This window comes from Panulirus ornatus, chromosome 33, assembly GCF_036320965.1.
Source record: "Panulirus ornatus isolate Po-2019 chromosome 33, ASM3632096v1, whole genome shotgun sequence".
NCBI classification, from domain to species: Eukaryota; Metazoa; Arthropoda; class Malacostraca; order Decapoda; family Palinuridae; genus Panulirus; species Panulirus ornatus.
In genome coordinates, this window is record NC_092256.1 from 25,070,061 (window position 1) to 25,086,300 (window position 16,240).

At 38.0% G+C, this 16,240-nt stretch overlaps 1 protein-coding gene across 7 annotated transcripts in view; it reads right to left on the reverse strand.

Annotated features, from left to right (window-relative positions):
* Gpat4 (Glycerol-3-phosphate acyltransferase 4) overlaps positions 1-16,240 on the reverse strand; it is an 86,887-nt gene that overhangs the window by 64,905 nt on the left and 5,742 nt on the right. For 2 of the 7 annotated variants that reach the window (XM_071682051.1, XM_071682050.1), the window contains exons 1-2: positions 12,239-12,462; positions 849-977 (exon numbers count right to left, since the gene is read on the reverse strand). In XM_071682051.1, the coding sequence (XP_071538152.1) occupies positions 849-977; positions 12,239-12,391 (282 nt within the window). In that variant the 5' untranslated portion in view covers positions 12,392-12,462. Of the gene's footprint in view, positions 1-848; positions 978-8,803; positions 8,831-12,238; positions 12,467-16,240 lie in introns of those variants that run through there. The other 5 variants (XM_071682053.1, XM_071682046.1, XM_071682049.1 and 2 more) reach the window with 5 other exon arrangements.

The following is a 16,240-nucleotide window of genomic DNA, read 5'->3' on the forward strand; positions in this document are numbered from 1 at the left end:
TGCAAAGGCAAAGGGGATAAAGATGTGTTCAAACTAGAGAGGCATAAGTTTGTTGAGTATTCCTGGGAAATTGTAAGGGAGGGTATTGACTGAGAGGGTGAAGAGATGTACAGAGCATCAGATTGGGGAGGAGCAGTGTGGTCTCAAAAGTAGTAGAGGCTGTGTGGATCAGGTGTTTGCTTTGAAGAATGTATGTGAGATATACTAAAGAAGACAGATGGATTTGTATGTAGCATTTATAGATCTTGAGAAAGCATTATGATAAGGATGATATAGATGCTTTGGGGAAGGTCTTAAGAATATATGGTGTGGGAGGTAGGCTGCTAGAAGCAGTGAAAAGTTTTTATCAATGATGTAAGACATGTATACGAATAGGAAGAGATGAGAGTGATTGGTTCCCAGAGAAGGTCGGTCTGCGGCAGGGGTGTGTTATGTACCCATGGTTGTCTGATTTCTTTATGAATGGGATGGTTAGAGAGGTAAATGCAAGAGTTTTGGAGAGAGGGGCAAGTATGCAGTCTGCTGGGGATGTGAGGGGCTGGAAAGTGAGTCAGTTGTTGTCCGCCGATGATGCAGCTGCAGAAATTGGTGACTGAGTTTGGGGAAGTGTTGAAAAGGGAAAGTTGGGAGTATATGTGAATAAGAGCAAGGTTATTAGGTTCAGCTGCCTTCTGTGACACACAGGGAATACATGAGAAGTATTCTTTTTCCCCTATCCCAGAAAGATTTAAAAACACCTTAGTTAAAGAAAAAGAATTTTGAGCTGACAACTTCCCTTCAAATTACCAACAAACTTAAAGATTATTCATTAAGTTTACAGTCTTCTCAAAACATGAAACTGTACTCACTCTGTCCAGCTGTGGTCGCAAGACAAGTTTATCTCTACATATCACCTCTGTGGAATTCTGGTCATCAGTTTCATCCTCTGCATCTTCATTAAACTTCCCATACTCCTTAGCTAATCGCTGACGTCCAAACTGAAAAGATGCAATGATCTTATCCTTATCACTACACAGAATTAATGCAACAAAATTTCTAAGCATACTTAGCTTTTCCAAAACCTCCAAATTACACAGTAAACACAAAGGGTTTTCAAGTCCCTCCTGTTGGGGAAGGGAAGTGTTCTTCAAAAAGTGTCTGTACCATGAATTTCCATGATGCAAACCATATTTCTTTTCCAAAATACTACCATGTTTTAAGTGAAGATGCATTCATACAGAAATTTTTTGTTCAAAGAAATAAACACATTTAAATGGAAAAATATATCTTTAAACATATTCAAAATGGTTGATAGTTTTATAATTTTACTCATCACGAATAATTTGTAGGTGCACAAATATACACAAGTTTCACTCTCCAGTGAGATGATGTTGAGTGGTGTAAGAGGTGGTAGTGGCAGTGGGGTAGTTTATCTTCAAAAGCTTACTGATAATTTCACAACGTTTCTATTGAAACGTTTATTTGAGTTACTGACAGATAACTGTGCTTCAGAAAAACAACAGGCCCATGGCTGTGGAAGAGGCATTGTTCATTTGGAGGAAGCAGTGTTCCTAAGCAGATAGTGAAGGAGGTAAAAACAGCCCTGCACAGAGCAAGTTTGTGTGATGACTGATGTGTGAGTTAACATGTAATTAATGTTTGAGTAATGTAGTGAATGAAGTACTTGGGGTATTGCTGACAAAAAAAAAGCCTTCATTTATCATCAGAAGCTTACCAGCAGCTATACTGTAATGTTATTGGGCAATACATTGCATACTTGATTTATTAATGGAGAACTATACTTAGGGAAAACAAGTCCACAACTGCATACGAAGCAGGGTTCCTTTGGTGGAAGCCACATTCCTTGGCAGAAAACAGACGTGGTGCACACTGCTCTGCAGGTAGCAAGTGTATGTGATAAATGATGTCTGACTTAACATATACCGTAATGTACAAGAAATGTGGAGAGTAAAGTAGTTGAGGTATCATGAAAAAAACATAGCCTACATATGTCTTCATATGCTTACCAATAATTTTACCATACTGTTACAGAAACACTGTTTATTTGAGTTATCAACAGAGAACTAGTTGCTAAACTGGCACCAGTCTACCAACCATACTTACTCATCTAGCTGAGGATAGCATTGCATTTTCACCGTAACACAGGTAATAAGATACGGTTATTGTTTCATTCATACTGGAAATACAGACATATATTTCATCTATAACAGCATTAAGCAATGAATCCTGTGGAATGGCACTTGCCATCCCCCATATGGATATGGATCCATAACATACTGTATATAAACATTTCAACTGCTGTAATTTGCTTACAATTGTAAATAGTTTATTCTTGATGTGTTTGAGCTTTTACCATTTGATTGGTAAACATCTTTTCCTTAGTAACTTATGCATTCTTTGGCAATGAAAAACTTAGGTTGACTTTTATAAAAGATATGTGATATATGAAGGATATATTGACTAAAAATCTCAAGTCCAACGTTAATTGAGACCGCCTGCTACTTGTGGAAATGCAGTAATACTTGATGGCCTCTGCAGACATTTTGAGGGGAAATCACAGCACAGTATGGAAAAATCTTGGAAGAACAACTGCTAAACATGGAGGCACATGGTAAATAATTCCCTGATGATTCAAACTCAAATATGTCACCTACATCCAAACCATTCCAGCATACTCTCTTACCCTTTTCTTGTTTCCTTGATCAAATAACCCCACACCAAATATTGTCCTCAAACATTCAATTTCCAAAATATCCACTTTCCTACACACAACTTCACCTAAAGGCCATGTCTTCTAGCCATACAACATCTTCGGGATTAATATACTTTCAAACATACTTATTTTCACACTTCCACACAACGACCTCTCTTTCCACACTGTCTTCAGCACTCCCAGAACCTTGAGCCTCTTGCCTCTGCTTCCATTGTTCCAGTCATTGCCATACCCACTCAAAAATATCTAAAACACTTAAACTTCCTCAAAATTTTCTCCATTCAAAGTCACACTCCAGCTAACCTGTGCTAATGTTCTGCTAAAGCTTATAACCTTGTTTTCATTCATATTTGCCCTCAACTTCCTCCTTTCAACACTCAAATTATATCACAAACTTTTGCAGTTTCTCACTTGAATCTGCCACCAGTACCGTGTCACCATCAAACAACAACTGCATCAATTGTGAATACCTCCTTACCCCTATAGATTGCATACTTGCTCCTAAGACCATTCCACAGACCTCCCTCACCATCCCATTGACAAACACATCAACCAGACATGAGACATCACCTATTCCTGCTGCAGATCAACATTTACATGGAAACACTCACTTTCCTCTCTTTCTACTTAGGAACATGCCTTACACTCTTCATAAAACCTTCTCACTACTTCTAACAGCTTTCCTCCCACATCATATATTCATAAGATCTTTGACAAGGCATTTCTATCAACCCCATCATATGCTTTCTCCAGATCCCTATATGTCACATACAAATCCTTCTATTTCTCAGATTATTTTTCAAACACTTTCTTTCTATATCTATTCTTATATATTATACTTTGTTGCTGTCTCCTGTGTTAGCGAGGTAGCGCAAGGAAACAGACAAATTATTTTTCACACATTCTTTAAGACAAACACCTGATCCAAACAACCTCTACCACTCCTGAAACCACAACATTCCTCCGTATCTGATGCTCTATATAAGCTATCACCCTCACAATCAACATTCTCCTATTCAACTAAACAGGTACAGTCAAACTTATACCTCTTTGGTTTGAACACCTCTTTGTTCCAGTTGCCTTTACAGGAGCATTCCATCAATCCTTATGTACCTTACCAAGATCCATACAAACACTGAAAATCCAACTTAATCAATCAGCACCACTGTCAAGTAAAGGTTGTACCTCTTTAATCCAACAACCTTGGGACCTGGCCATTGCCAGACAACAGAAAACACTGGAAAACAGAAACTGACCCCATTAAAGGTACTTGGGTGAACACTCTTACCAATTACCATCAGCTTGGTTTTATGTGTTCCTACAGCATTGCTGCAGCCAAAAATTGTTACCCTATCTTTGGAATCCTTACTTCCAGATAGACACTCCTCATGAGCAAAGGTTCTTTTGTTGCATATGACACAAATACAGGGCAGCTTTATTCACTTGTTCTGGGGCTATAAGAAATTAACAGGACTGTTAATTTCTTTACACCCTTATTTACAAGTTTCTCAATTTCGTGTAATTTACTGGTTCCTCTTACCAAGTCTGGCAAGCCAAACAGAACAAACAAGTAATTTCTCAACAGGTTAAGGCAAGCCCATAGAAGGATCCCTGTGAGTGCTGCCATCTGTGAACAATGAAACTAGTGAATATGTTTACATATGCCCAATTGTCTCCGCACACGGTAAACTGACCACTTTAAAGGCTCTCAGGTGAACACTCTTACCAATCATCATCAGCTTGGTTTTATGTGTTCCTGCAACATTGCTGCAGCCAAGACCTGTTACCCTATCTTTGGAATCCTTATCCCCAGATGGACACTCCTCATGGGCAAGGGTTTTTTTTGTAGCATATGATACATACACAGGGCAGATTCATCAGTTTATACACTTGTTCTAGGGCTATAAGAAATCAACAGGACTGTTAATTAGCTCAGTTGCAGTGTAAACAGATTTTGGTACCTTAGCACTGCTAACAGCACTGCCCTAGTGGTAGATCCACAAACTAATGGCAGCAGATACAAAATGTGCCGGACCATGGGAGTTGGCGGATCACAGATGGATCACACAGTGCCATATTAGAGACGTACGTCCTATGCAATGAAAGCAATTCTTTACATCCTTATTTACAAGCTTCTCAATTTCATGTTATTTACTGGTTCCTCTTACCAAGTCTGGCAAGCCAAACAGAACAATAAAGAAATTTCTCAACAAGTTAAGGCCAGCCCATGGAAGGATCCCTGCGAGTGCTGCCATCTGTGAACAACAATAAAACTAGTGAATATGATTACATATGCCCATTTGTTTGTTCACACAGTAAACATTTCCATGTTTGAGGTTCATTTTATTGATATATTATCATATTCTACATGAAAGTTTCATGTAAGATGAATGTGGTAAGGCAGAAAGAGTGGATGGCAATGCAGTTGAATGCATAAAGAAAAGGGGTGTCTGTGTTGTTGACTGGGTGATAAGGATTTGCAGAGCATGTGTGGCTCATGGTGAGGTACCTGAGGACTGGCGAAAGGCATGTGCAGTGCCACTATATAAAGGCGAGAGAGTGCTCAAACTACAGAGATATAAATTTGTTTAGTGTACCTGGTAGGTTGTTTGGGAAGGTACTGACTGAAGTGTGAAGGTATATAGAAAGCATAAGATTGGGAAGGAGCAGTGTGGTTTCAGAAATGGTAAAGGATGTATGGACCAGGTGTTTGCTTTGAAAAATGGTGTTTGCTTTGAAAAATGGTGTTTGCTTTGAAAAATGTGTGAGAAATACTTTAAGAAACAAATGTATTTGTAAGTGGCATTTATTGATCTGGAGAAAGCATATGATAGGATTTGTAGAGATGACTTGGGGAAGGTTTTAAGAATATATGGTGTGGGAGGAAACCTGCTACAAGCTGCAAGAATCTTTTATCAAGGGTGTACGAAATGTATATCACCAGGAAGACAGGTGAGTGAATGGTTCTGAAGGTTGGTTTGTGGCAGGTGTGTGAGTACACGTGTGATGTCACCAATGATATTCAATTTGTTTATGGATGGGGTGTTGAAGGAGGTAAATGTGAGTCTTGGAGAGAGGAGGAAGTATACAGTCTGTGGGGGATGAGAGGGAATGGAAAGTGAATCAGATGTGGTTTGGCTGATGATCCAGCACTGGTGGCATATTTGAATGAGAAACTGCAAAGGTTTGCGACTGAGTTTGAAAGAGCATGTAAAAGGAGAAAGTTGAAAGTAAATGTGAATAAGAGCACGGTTATTAGATTTAGCAAGGCTGAGGAACAGGTTAGCTGGGTGTGAGTTTAAACAGAGAAAACTTGGAGAAGTGAAATGTTTCAAATAACTGGAAGTGGTCATGGCAGTAAGTGGAACCATGGAAGAAGAAGTGAGTCATACAGTGGGTGAGAGATGAATGTTCTGGGAGTGCTGAGGAATATATGAAAAGAGAATGTTATCTGAGAGGGGAACAATGGGTATGTTAAAGAAATAGTAGTCCCAACAATATTATATTGATGCGAGGCACGAGCTGAAGATGAAGCTATGCAGGAGGAGGGTGAATGTGTTGGAAATGATGTTTGAGGACAATATGTGGTGTGAGGTGGTTTGACAGAGTAAGTAACTAAAGGGTAAGAGAGGTGTTTGGTAATAAAGTGTGGTTGAGATAGCTGTAGAGGGTGTGCTTAAATGGTTTGGACATGGAGAGAATGAGTAAGGAAAGATTGACAAAAAGGATACATGTTTCAGAATTGGAGGGAACAAGGAAAACAGGGACACCATATAGGAGATAGAAGGATGGGGTGAAAAATATTTTGAGTGCTCTAGGCCTGAAAGGCATGCACTGGATAGATTGAGCTGGAATGATGTGGTATACTGGGGTGGAAGTGCTGTCAATGGACTGAGCCACGATATGAGAAGTGTCTGTGATAAACCATGGAAAGGTCTGTAAGGCTGGTTGTGGATAGGGAGTTGTGGTCTCAGTGCAATATCCATTACAGCAAGAAAATGGATGTGAATAGAAGCAGCCTTTCTTTGTCTGTTCTGGGTGCAACCTCACTAACATGGGAAATGGCCTTCAAATATGAAAAAAAAAACAATAGTTTCATATGTAATAACTTACATATGTATTAAGTATTACAGTATCTATCATCTGAGTGAGGTAGTAAAATGATTTATGGGTCAGTGTTCATTTTTCACTCATTTTTTTCTGTTTAGCATTCATAGGTGCTATGTCTGAGCTTGATTTCTATTCTTTTTTAGGCAAGTTGCAGATGCTACTTTATCCTGTGATATTCATAAGCATGTTCCATATCCTCTTAGCATGTAATGAAAAGAAATTTGGAGCATGTGGTGTCTGTTTGCTTTTGATTTGCTGACTGATTATGTAGCAAAAGATTAGCCATATAACTTGTATCGTTTAACTCTCATTCTTTTAAGCAGGATATTATTGAATTACAGGCCAATATCTATAAACTTCAATGTTCCTATCATGTTTTATATACAATTTTATGCTGTTATAGGTATCAAACACACCAAAATGGTTACCAATAGGAAATCCTGAGGAGTTCACAGCATTAGACTTGGATGTGGTTCTCCAAGCATCCACAGAAAGAACCTTTTTCTTACCTTCAATGATGTTCATAAAACCCTACGAATACTAAGATGGTCCCCCTTACAAATCTTGACATAGTTATGGAAGTCATTTCAGAAAATACTTATTATATCATAGTCTAAAATCTGATCAAATAATGCCTGAATCTGCATGATTCTACAAACAAAATATTCAAAAGAAGCACCTCTTTGCTAGGGCCTTCAGCTGAAGCACCAAAACTTCATGAAAAACTGAGTTAAATATACAGCAAACACAAACAAAGGTAATGAGTGATCAGGAAGTTCACCTCTGATATGTGAAATGTATATTCAGGCTGAGAAACACTTGGTGGGATGCTGGAGTTCTCATCAACAAGCATCTGCATATGAAGTTACATGACCATTCATCAAACAGTGGCTGCAAACTGACTGCAAACATAAAAGTTTATCCATACTGCAGATGCTGATACAGACATGGATGCCAAGGGTAGTACATAAATACTCTTCCTCTCCTTCACACAAGTGAACTAAAACACTTAACTATTTCTAAATATCAGGGAAAATCCTCCATCCATCAATATGAATCAGTGGTGATGTGGGGATAAAAAGGAGTAAGTCAAATTTCTACATTATATTAGTCAAAGGTTTTGTGGAAAAAATTTGCTTGAAAATCTTGATATGCTGAAATATGTTAACATGGGATTGTTTCAAAATTCTTTAATATTCAAATGACAAGTAAGACCTTTGTCCAGTTGGTAAAGAGAAAATTGGGATCCTTAAAGGTCTGTGTGATTTGTTATTACACAGAGCTAATCCCCACTCTAACATTTCTTACTAATTTGCTTCATATAAGGGAGTGAGGCAAAAAGTGAGAAAAGCAAGCTAAGTTGGCACTGCAACCACTGACAAGCTGACCCTAGAAGGCCTGTACTACCTTTATTAGGCTCGTATTTCTAAAGGTGAACTGCCAAGATAATTGAACAATGCATTAAAGGAAGAAAACCTTTACAAAGCTTCATATGAATAACAATTTGCATTGAAGGTGGGAGCATGAGTAAATGCATCACTAAAGTTTCAAAGACATTTGGGTAAGGCCAAACCACGGGTAGCCGGACTAAAAAAGTCAAATTAAATAATTTTTGTTGGTAGATCATCCAGCACAATCAAAAGCAAGCATTTAAGGGCAATGCACTGTCATTTCAGGTTCACAGAATAAACACTAACATTCCGATATATAAACACAGTCACCTACAATAATGATATGAAAATGATCCATATGTTGCATCTCTGCAAAAGCAGGCAAAAGTGAAGCACCAAAGCCAGAATTTACGGTGATAAAAATAAAGAAATAATTCTATGAACACAAGACAGTTAAAACAAAAGAAGCCAGTACCACTAAAGGTAATGAACTGCAATATGATCAGCGTGCAGATGTCATGAAATTACCACCACCACTAACAGCCCGGAAGGTAACATTAAGCAAGACAAAACAAATCTTACTAAATACCTTTTTAACAAGAATCCTGTTGCCATCCTGGAAATAAACAACAAAGGATGATTCTAGTACAGTAACATTACCCAACAAGAATGTCAGTGAAATCAGATATGCAATACATGTCAGAACACACACAGTCTGAACATCAAATCTACTAGCACACAAATTACACTCTGGGCATTAACATTCACTGATCATACATGTACAAATCATACAAAAATAAAAACAAGCATGAAAAAAATATCACTTTGACAAATTAAAAAAGTAACACATAAACACAAAATGGAAAATAAGCCAAAGATCTAAATACAATATAACCAAACTTCTAGTGACTGTAAAGCTCCTTCCAGATCACAGGGATTTGATGTCCATCATTTCTTGACCCACAAAAATTAAAAGTGAAAAGCAATGCAAGATTCAGTTCTCTCACCAACTATTACTAAAAATATATGGTAGTAAATATTTCCTAAAGAATTGGGAGTGATCAAATATCTTTTATCCATTTGTAGAAGATTAATATGAATCAGATAAGAAACAGCTGAAAATATGTCTTGATGCATATTAAAAAGGGTAGCGAGTGGTGGGATGAAGAAATATAGTTGTTAGTGAAAGAAAAAAGAGAGGCATTTGGACAATACTTGCAGGGAAGGAGTTCAATTGACTGAGAGATGTATAAAAGAGAGCAGCAGGAAGTCAAAAGAAAGGTGCAAGGGATAAAAAAGAAGGCAAATGAGAGTTGGGGAGATATATAATTCTTAAACTCTAAGGAGCATAAAAAGATGTTTTGGAAGGAGGTAAATAGCGTGCATAAGACGAGAACAAATGGGAACATTGGTGAAAGGGTAAAGTGGGGAAGTAATAAGAGGTAGTGATGAAGTGAGAAGGAGATGGAGTGAGTATCTTGAAGGTTTGTTGAATGTGTTTGACGAAAGAGTGGCAGATTTAGGGTGTTTTGGTCGGGGCGGTGTGTGAAGTGATAAGGTCAGGGAGAATGGTTTGGTTAAAAGACGTAGTGAAAGCTTTGCGGAAGATGAAATCCAACAAGGCAGCGGGTTTGGATGGCACTGCAGTAGAATTCATTAAAAAAGGGGTGACCCTGTTGTTGATTGGTTGGTAAGGATATTCAAGTGTATGTATGGATCATGGTGAAGTGCCTGAGGATTGGCAGAATGCGTGCGTAATGCCATTGTACAAAGGCAAAGGGGATAAATGTGCGTGTTTAAGCTACAGAGGCATAAGTCTGTTGAGTACTCCTGGGAAATTATACAAGAAGGTATTGATTGAGAAGGTGATGGCATGTATAGAGCATCAGATTGGGGAAGAGCAGTGTGGTTTCAGAGGTGGTAGAGGATGTGTGGATCAGGTATTTGCTTTGAAGAATGTACGTGAGAAATTCTTAGAAAAACATATGGATTTGTATGTAGCATTTATGGATCTGGAGAAGGCACATAATAAGGTTGATAGAGATACTTTGTGGAAGGTCTTAAGAGTATATAGTGTGGGAGGTAAGTTGCTAGAAGCAGTGAAAAGTTTTACCAAGGAGGTAAGGCATGTGTGTGAGTAGGAAGAGGAGAGTGATTGGTTCCCAGTGAATGTCAATTTGTGGCAGGGGTGTGTGATGTCCCCATGGTTAATTTGTTTATGGATGGGGTGATTAGAGAGGAAAATGCGAGAGGTTTGGAGAGAGGGGCGAGTATGTAGTCTGTTGGTGATGAGAGGGCTTGAGAAGTGAGTCAGTTGTTGTTTGCCAATGATACAGCTCCAAAGGCTGATTCATGTGAGAAACTGCAAAGGCTGGTGTTTGAAAAAGTGTGTCAAAGGAGAAAGTTGAGAGTAAATGTGAATAAGAGCAAGGTTATTAGGTTCTGTAGGATTGAGGAACAAGTTAATTTGGAAGTAAGTTTGAATGGAGAAAAATTGGAGGAAGTAAAGTGTTTTAGATATGTGGGAGTGGACTTGGCAGCAGATGGAACCATGGAAGCAGAAGTGAGTCACAGGATAGAGGAGGGGGCAAAGGTTCTGGAAGTGATGAAGACTGTGTGGAAAGAGAACCTTATCTCAAGACAGCACAAATCAATGTTTGAAGGAATAGTGGCTAAAACAATGTTATATGGTTGCGAGGCATGGGCTATAAATACAGTTGTATGGAGGAGGGTGAATGTGCTGGAAATGAATTCTCTGAGGACAATAACTGTTGTGAGGTGGTTTCATCAAGTAAGTAATGGAAGGGAAAGAGAAATGTGTGGAAATAAAAAAAGTACGGTTGAGCAAACAGAAGAGGGTATGTTGAAATGGTTTGGATATATGGGGAGGATGAGTGAGGAAAGATTGACAAAGAGGATATATGTGTTAGAGGTGGAGGGAGCAATGAGAAGCAGGAGACCAAACTGGAGGTGGATGGATAGAGTGAAAAAGATTTTGAGCAATTGGGGCCTGAACATACAGGAGGGTGAGAGGTGTGCAAGAAATAGAGTGAATTGGAATGATGTGGTTGTAATACACCACAGACAACGCTCCTAAATACGGGTGCAGGAATTTAATATTCTCAGTGTGGAACTCTATTAGTACCTTCATGCCCAGTGTGTTCAGACGAACTGCTAAATAGCAACTGTACAACTGAGATTATTTATCTTCTATTTGCCAAGCAATGGCAAATCTTGTCACATAAGTTTTGTTCTGGAGGTCCAATGCCATACTTATGCAACAGATGAGCAACACTTTCTAACCTAACTAACCCAATCTAACCTCAAACTACTAATAAATACCAATATCCTTTGTTGACGAAGTCTACATAACTGCTGAATAATGAACCACAGTTTCCTCGGTAAGAGCTTCATGCTTAGTAAAGAAAGCTTTTGAACCCTGTTACTCCTATTCTAGTTGACATATTAAGACAAAGTGGACAAATCGATTCTCTACACTCAGAACAATGTAGATGGGTTTTACCCTACCATTTTCCTTTAAATCAAAACTCTGCCTACTTTGTGCACACATCTTGCGGGAGTAGAGAGTAGTCTAGGTAAAATCCCAGACTCTATATCAACTCTACAAAGTGCATGGAACCCACCGATATTCCTTTCGTAAAAACCTTGCAACAGAAACACGTGCGTCCGCTTTCTCATAAATTATCATCACTCTAATTCTGTCTATGCATGTGTATGACCCGTGTCTAGAGTCAGTCATGGTGATATCTACTTAAAATGTGTATAATACAACAATGTAACATGTACTTTACCTAGATCCTGTGCCCAACGTTGAAATAAAAATGTTCCATCAAACAATTTAGTCTTCCGACCTCTGATCTGTTACCTGACTTGCAACAATGATAAAATAATATGCCACGACGAATGACGAGGTAACTAATGAAGAGATGTGGTCAACATATATCAAAACGTTCAAGGTTGCATCTGTCATCACACATCACAACACGAAACATTCATCACTCACCTCAAATACTTTCAATAAGAATTGCACGTATCTTTGTCGTAAGCCTAATGATTTTCCTACACTGGCTAGAACAAGCACTGTCACTAACACGATTAAGAAGGGCGGTATAACAACTGTAAGAGCAACGGTGGCCAACGCGTCTACCACCGCCATTGTGACTCAACTGAAGCACCCAGATCAGTGAATCACTGGCCTCCCCTTCTGCCTCAGCTGCTCGCCCAGTTTATTCACCAGTCCAGCTAGCTGACTCTGCTACATTAACGTAGCACATTTATGCTAGCCATAATAACCATGTTTCTTTAATACTTTCCTTCGGTTATTTACACACACACACACACACACACACACACATATATATATATATATATATATATATATATATATATATATATATATATATATATATATATATATACACACACACGGGCAGAGGGAAATAAGTCGCAAAAAAACACGTGATTCAGGATTATACTGGTAGCCACATGGAAAATGAAACCCTTACCAACAATATTCGGAAGGTAATTCATTCAGATAAAATAGTCATGTTATGCTACGTAATCAGTCGACATTTCTATCCGTAAATTTTCGTTAGTCTTACGCAGAATTTGATTGTAGGAATGGGTTTCATAACTGGAGATAGTATTTCCTTTGTTCGCAAAGATACGCGAACAACATACAGTACTCATTTACAACTAAGATGGAAGGTAAAACAAAAACCTGGAAAACATAGAAATCAAAATAACATATTTGATTTTATGTTCCAGTGCTAACATGGGATGATAAAAGTGATTATGTAAGGAGAGAACTGTTGCCAAGCAGCCGTGTTCACTATATTTTGTTAAAGAATAATATTCCCTTTTAAATAAATTTTCGTGCCACTGTATGCTGGCCGAACCTCCTGTTCTTTCACCTATTAGCCACTGTTTCTTTAAGTAACTGAACCTAATTCAACCCATTCTAACCTCGCTAAGCCTAAAGAAGCTTGATCAAGCCCAAGTTATCCGATAACTTGGTACGGAATTTTAGTGTCATGACAAGTCCAGAATGGTGCTGGCTGCCTACACATTTACACCACAATTCATACAGTAGTACATTCACAGGCAGAAACAAAATAATGGTTGGGTTTCTGTCATTATGAACAAGTTTTCTTATTTTGTTCAATATCTAACTCTTTCCGTAATAGAGAGGACAATGAGAGGGATAAAGATATATGGGCAACAATACTGCATTGATAAGTACAAGGTGGTGCAGCACACGGGACAAGATGCTACTGCTGGTGCATGACTTAAAGGGGCGAGGAAGGACGTAGTCTCATTATGAGGTGTAAGTGCATATAATAACAGTGAAGGTGGTCTTAAAGCTATCTGAAGAAGGTGTTCAGGATTATTCGGTTGGTGATCAAATGTTGATGTTGGGGCCTGATAAACCCTGGGAACCGATGCACTTAAATCCCAACTAACCAACCAACCAGAAGTTTCGTACTCCTAGAGCGGGAATGGTGACAGGTCTTGTGGTAAAGGCTCATTGCAAGTGTGGTATTGCTTATCTCTTCGTACTGTAGCAGAAGTGAGGAGGCGATGCAGAGGATGTGCGCCCTGGGTTCTGTCATTGTACTGTATGGGAAGCATGACACTCGTGGGGTCCCCATCTCTTGTATATTTTATTGTCATTCAGTTTCTTAACTTTATGTTTGCTGTCGCAAGTCATTCTGCTTCGTTCGTCCACCACTCATACTGCAAAAGTACTTCTTTAAATCTTTTATTTAACAAGCTTCTTGTTTAATTTCTTGTTATGTCCTCTTGTTGCTCTATCCCAATATCTTGTCGAGATTATGTGGTTGTGGTGTATGACGAAATAGGCATCGTCCAGGTCCTGGGGCTGTGCTCTCCCATCTGCATGTAATGATAAATGAACTTGCGCTCACAGCCGCTGTGGTGCAGCTGCCGGACAGGCTTTACATCAGCCTACGTGAAAAACTTGTTGGTATGAGCACAAACAAATGTGAATATGACTGCAAGGGCAGGACAAGGATCATATCGATACGGGAAGTGAAGAAGCAATCGTTCTCATCCTCCTTGAACTATGCAGTATACAAGTCTTTCTGTGATGATGATCAATAAAATTTTACTATTATCTGAGCCCTTTTAGTTACTGAGGGGGAAATTGATGTGTACGTAACTGTGATTTACTTCAGTGATTATAGGACCAACTGTGGCACATTTCAAAATACAGATCTTTCTCGTCCTCCAAAATTTGTATATACTTTCCCCTGTCTTTTTTTTTCCGTTTCATATTTCTCTCTGTATTTCAATTAAGGCCCGGCCTTGATATGGATTACTGTTCGTGACTTAAGCCTTCAACAGACACACACACAAAAATGAATTCATGAAATAATGATAACCTTTGTTAAAACACTGATGTGAGTTTATGAGAACGAAAATTTTTTCTGACTGCGAAAGCATAATGATTTCTTTCATTGAACAAAACTTACTTGATAATTGCCATCAACTGTTTAATGTTATCAAATATGACATTGAAATATGGTCGCCAGCCTCATAATAAACTCTATATGACAGCCACATCCAATATTACTCGTATTTTAAACTGACAATATTGTATATTCTTGAATATTGTATTGCAGCTCGTGTACCTTTTTCTATGAAACACATCTTACTATTTCTAATCAACATCCTCACAAGTATCTTATATTTCCGATTACTTTTGTACATTCAACTTAGCCCTGCCAAAATATAAATCTTTTACGTCATTTGTTTTCCATATGTATTGGATCCAGGATGGTCTGTTTCATTCTATATCCTCTTTATGTACGCTCAAAAATTTATTTTCACAATATTCTTTAGCTGTCATATCTGTTTAGATGCATGAAAACATATCTCGTTCCTCCTGTATCCTTCACTCGTCATAGTATCGGCCATTTATATAATTTCCATCAAGTTCATCGTGAGCAGGTACCTAGATACAATCCTAACATTATTTCCGAAGTAAGCACATTCTCATGGATATTATTTTCTCTTTTAACTTTATCAGGAACACACAGTAGTTAATCACCAAGATATTAATTTCAGAACTTAACTCCCTCTCTTCCTTTAGAATAGAATAGGGGACTCCGAACTTTTTTATGCAACGGAACAGCTAAAATAATGACCTTTTGAGGACCATCTCTTACTGGACTACCTTATCACAACGACTGTAGTTGCAAAACTAAAGGAAACCATCATTCGATATAGAATTGTAAATCATGTAGAGGACCATCTCTTATTAAATGATTCTTAGCATGGTTTTCGACTAAATTACTCGTCTGACAAATCTGTTTTTTTTCTTTTTATGATACAATCAAATGTGTGGCTTTAATTTTGTCATTATTTATCAACATTCTCACTTCCTTACATTTCTAAACTATGACCTTCAAGGCTCTCTGTACGTCACATGGAGATCTCTTTTTGATAACAGTATTATCAGTATGTCCTATGTATCTAGTACCAGGTGGCAAGATGTAATTTGCAATAATATTCCTGATCTTTAAAAAAGTAGGAGAATGTATTCCTCCCTGTGAAAGTCCAATTTTTACATGATATTGTAAAACGAATTCATGAAAATACACTTGGTTTTCTTTTAGTTAGTTTGGTCATCCATCCTTAAGATTGCTTTGAAGCTAACTCTTCTGGGATCATTGGACTAGTTGCTTAACTGAGTACTTATTTAGTCTATACTATAATGGAAAATTTGTTTAATCTAAGCATACAATATCTGGCTCACTGATCACTCATTACCGGACAGCCTTACATCAAAACACACACATGAACCTTGTCTCTATGTAATAATGAAAATAACAATAGCAATAATAATAATGATAATTATCATTATTATTATTATTGTTATTATTTCACAATCATTATTAGTATTATCTTTTGTTATGACTAAGTTTCAGTCACGAGCAAAATTCATCATCGAAATGAGACCTTCAGTATATCAAAAAAAAAG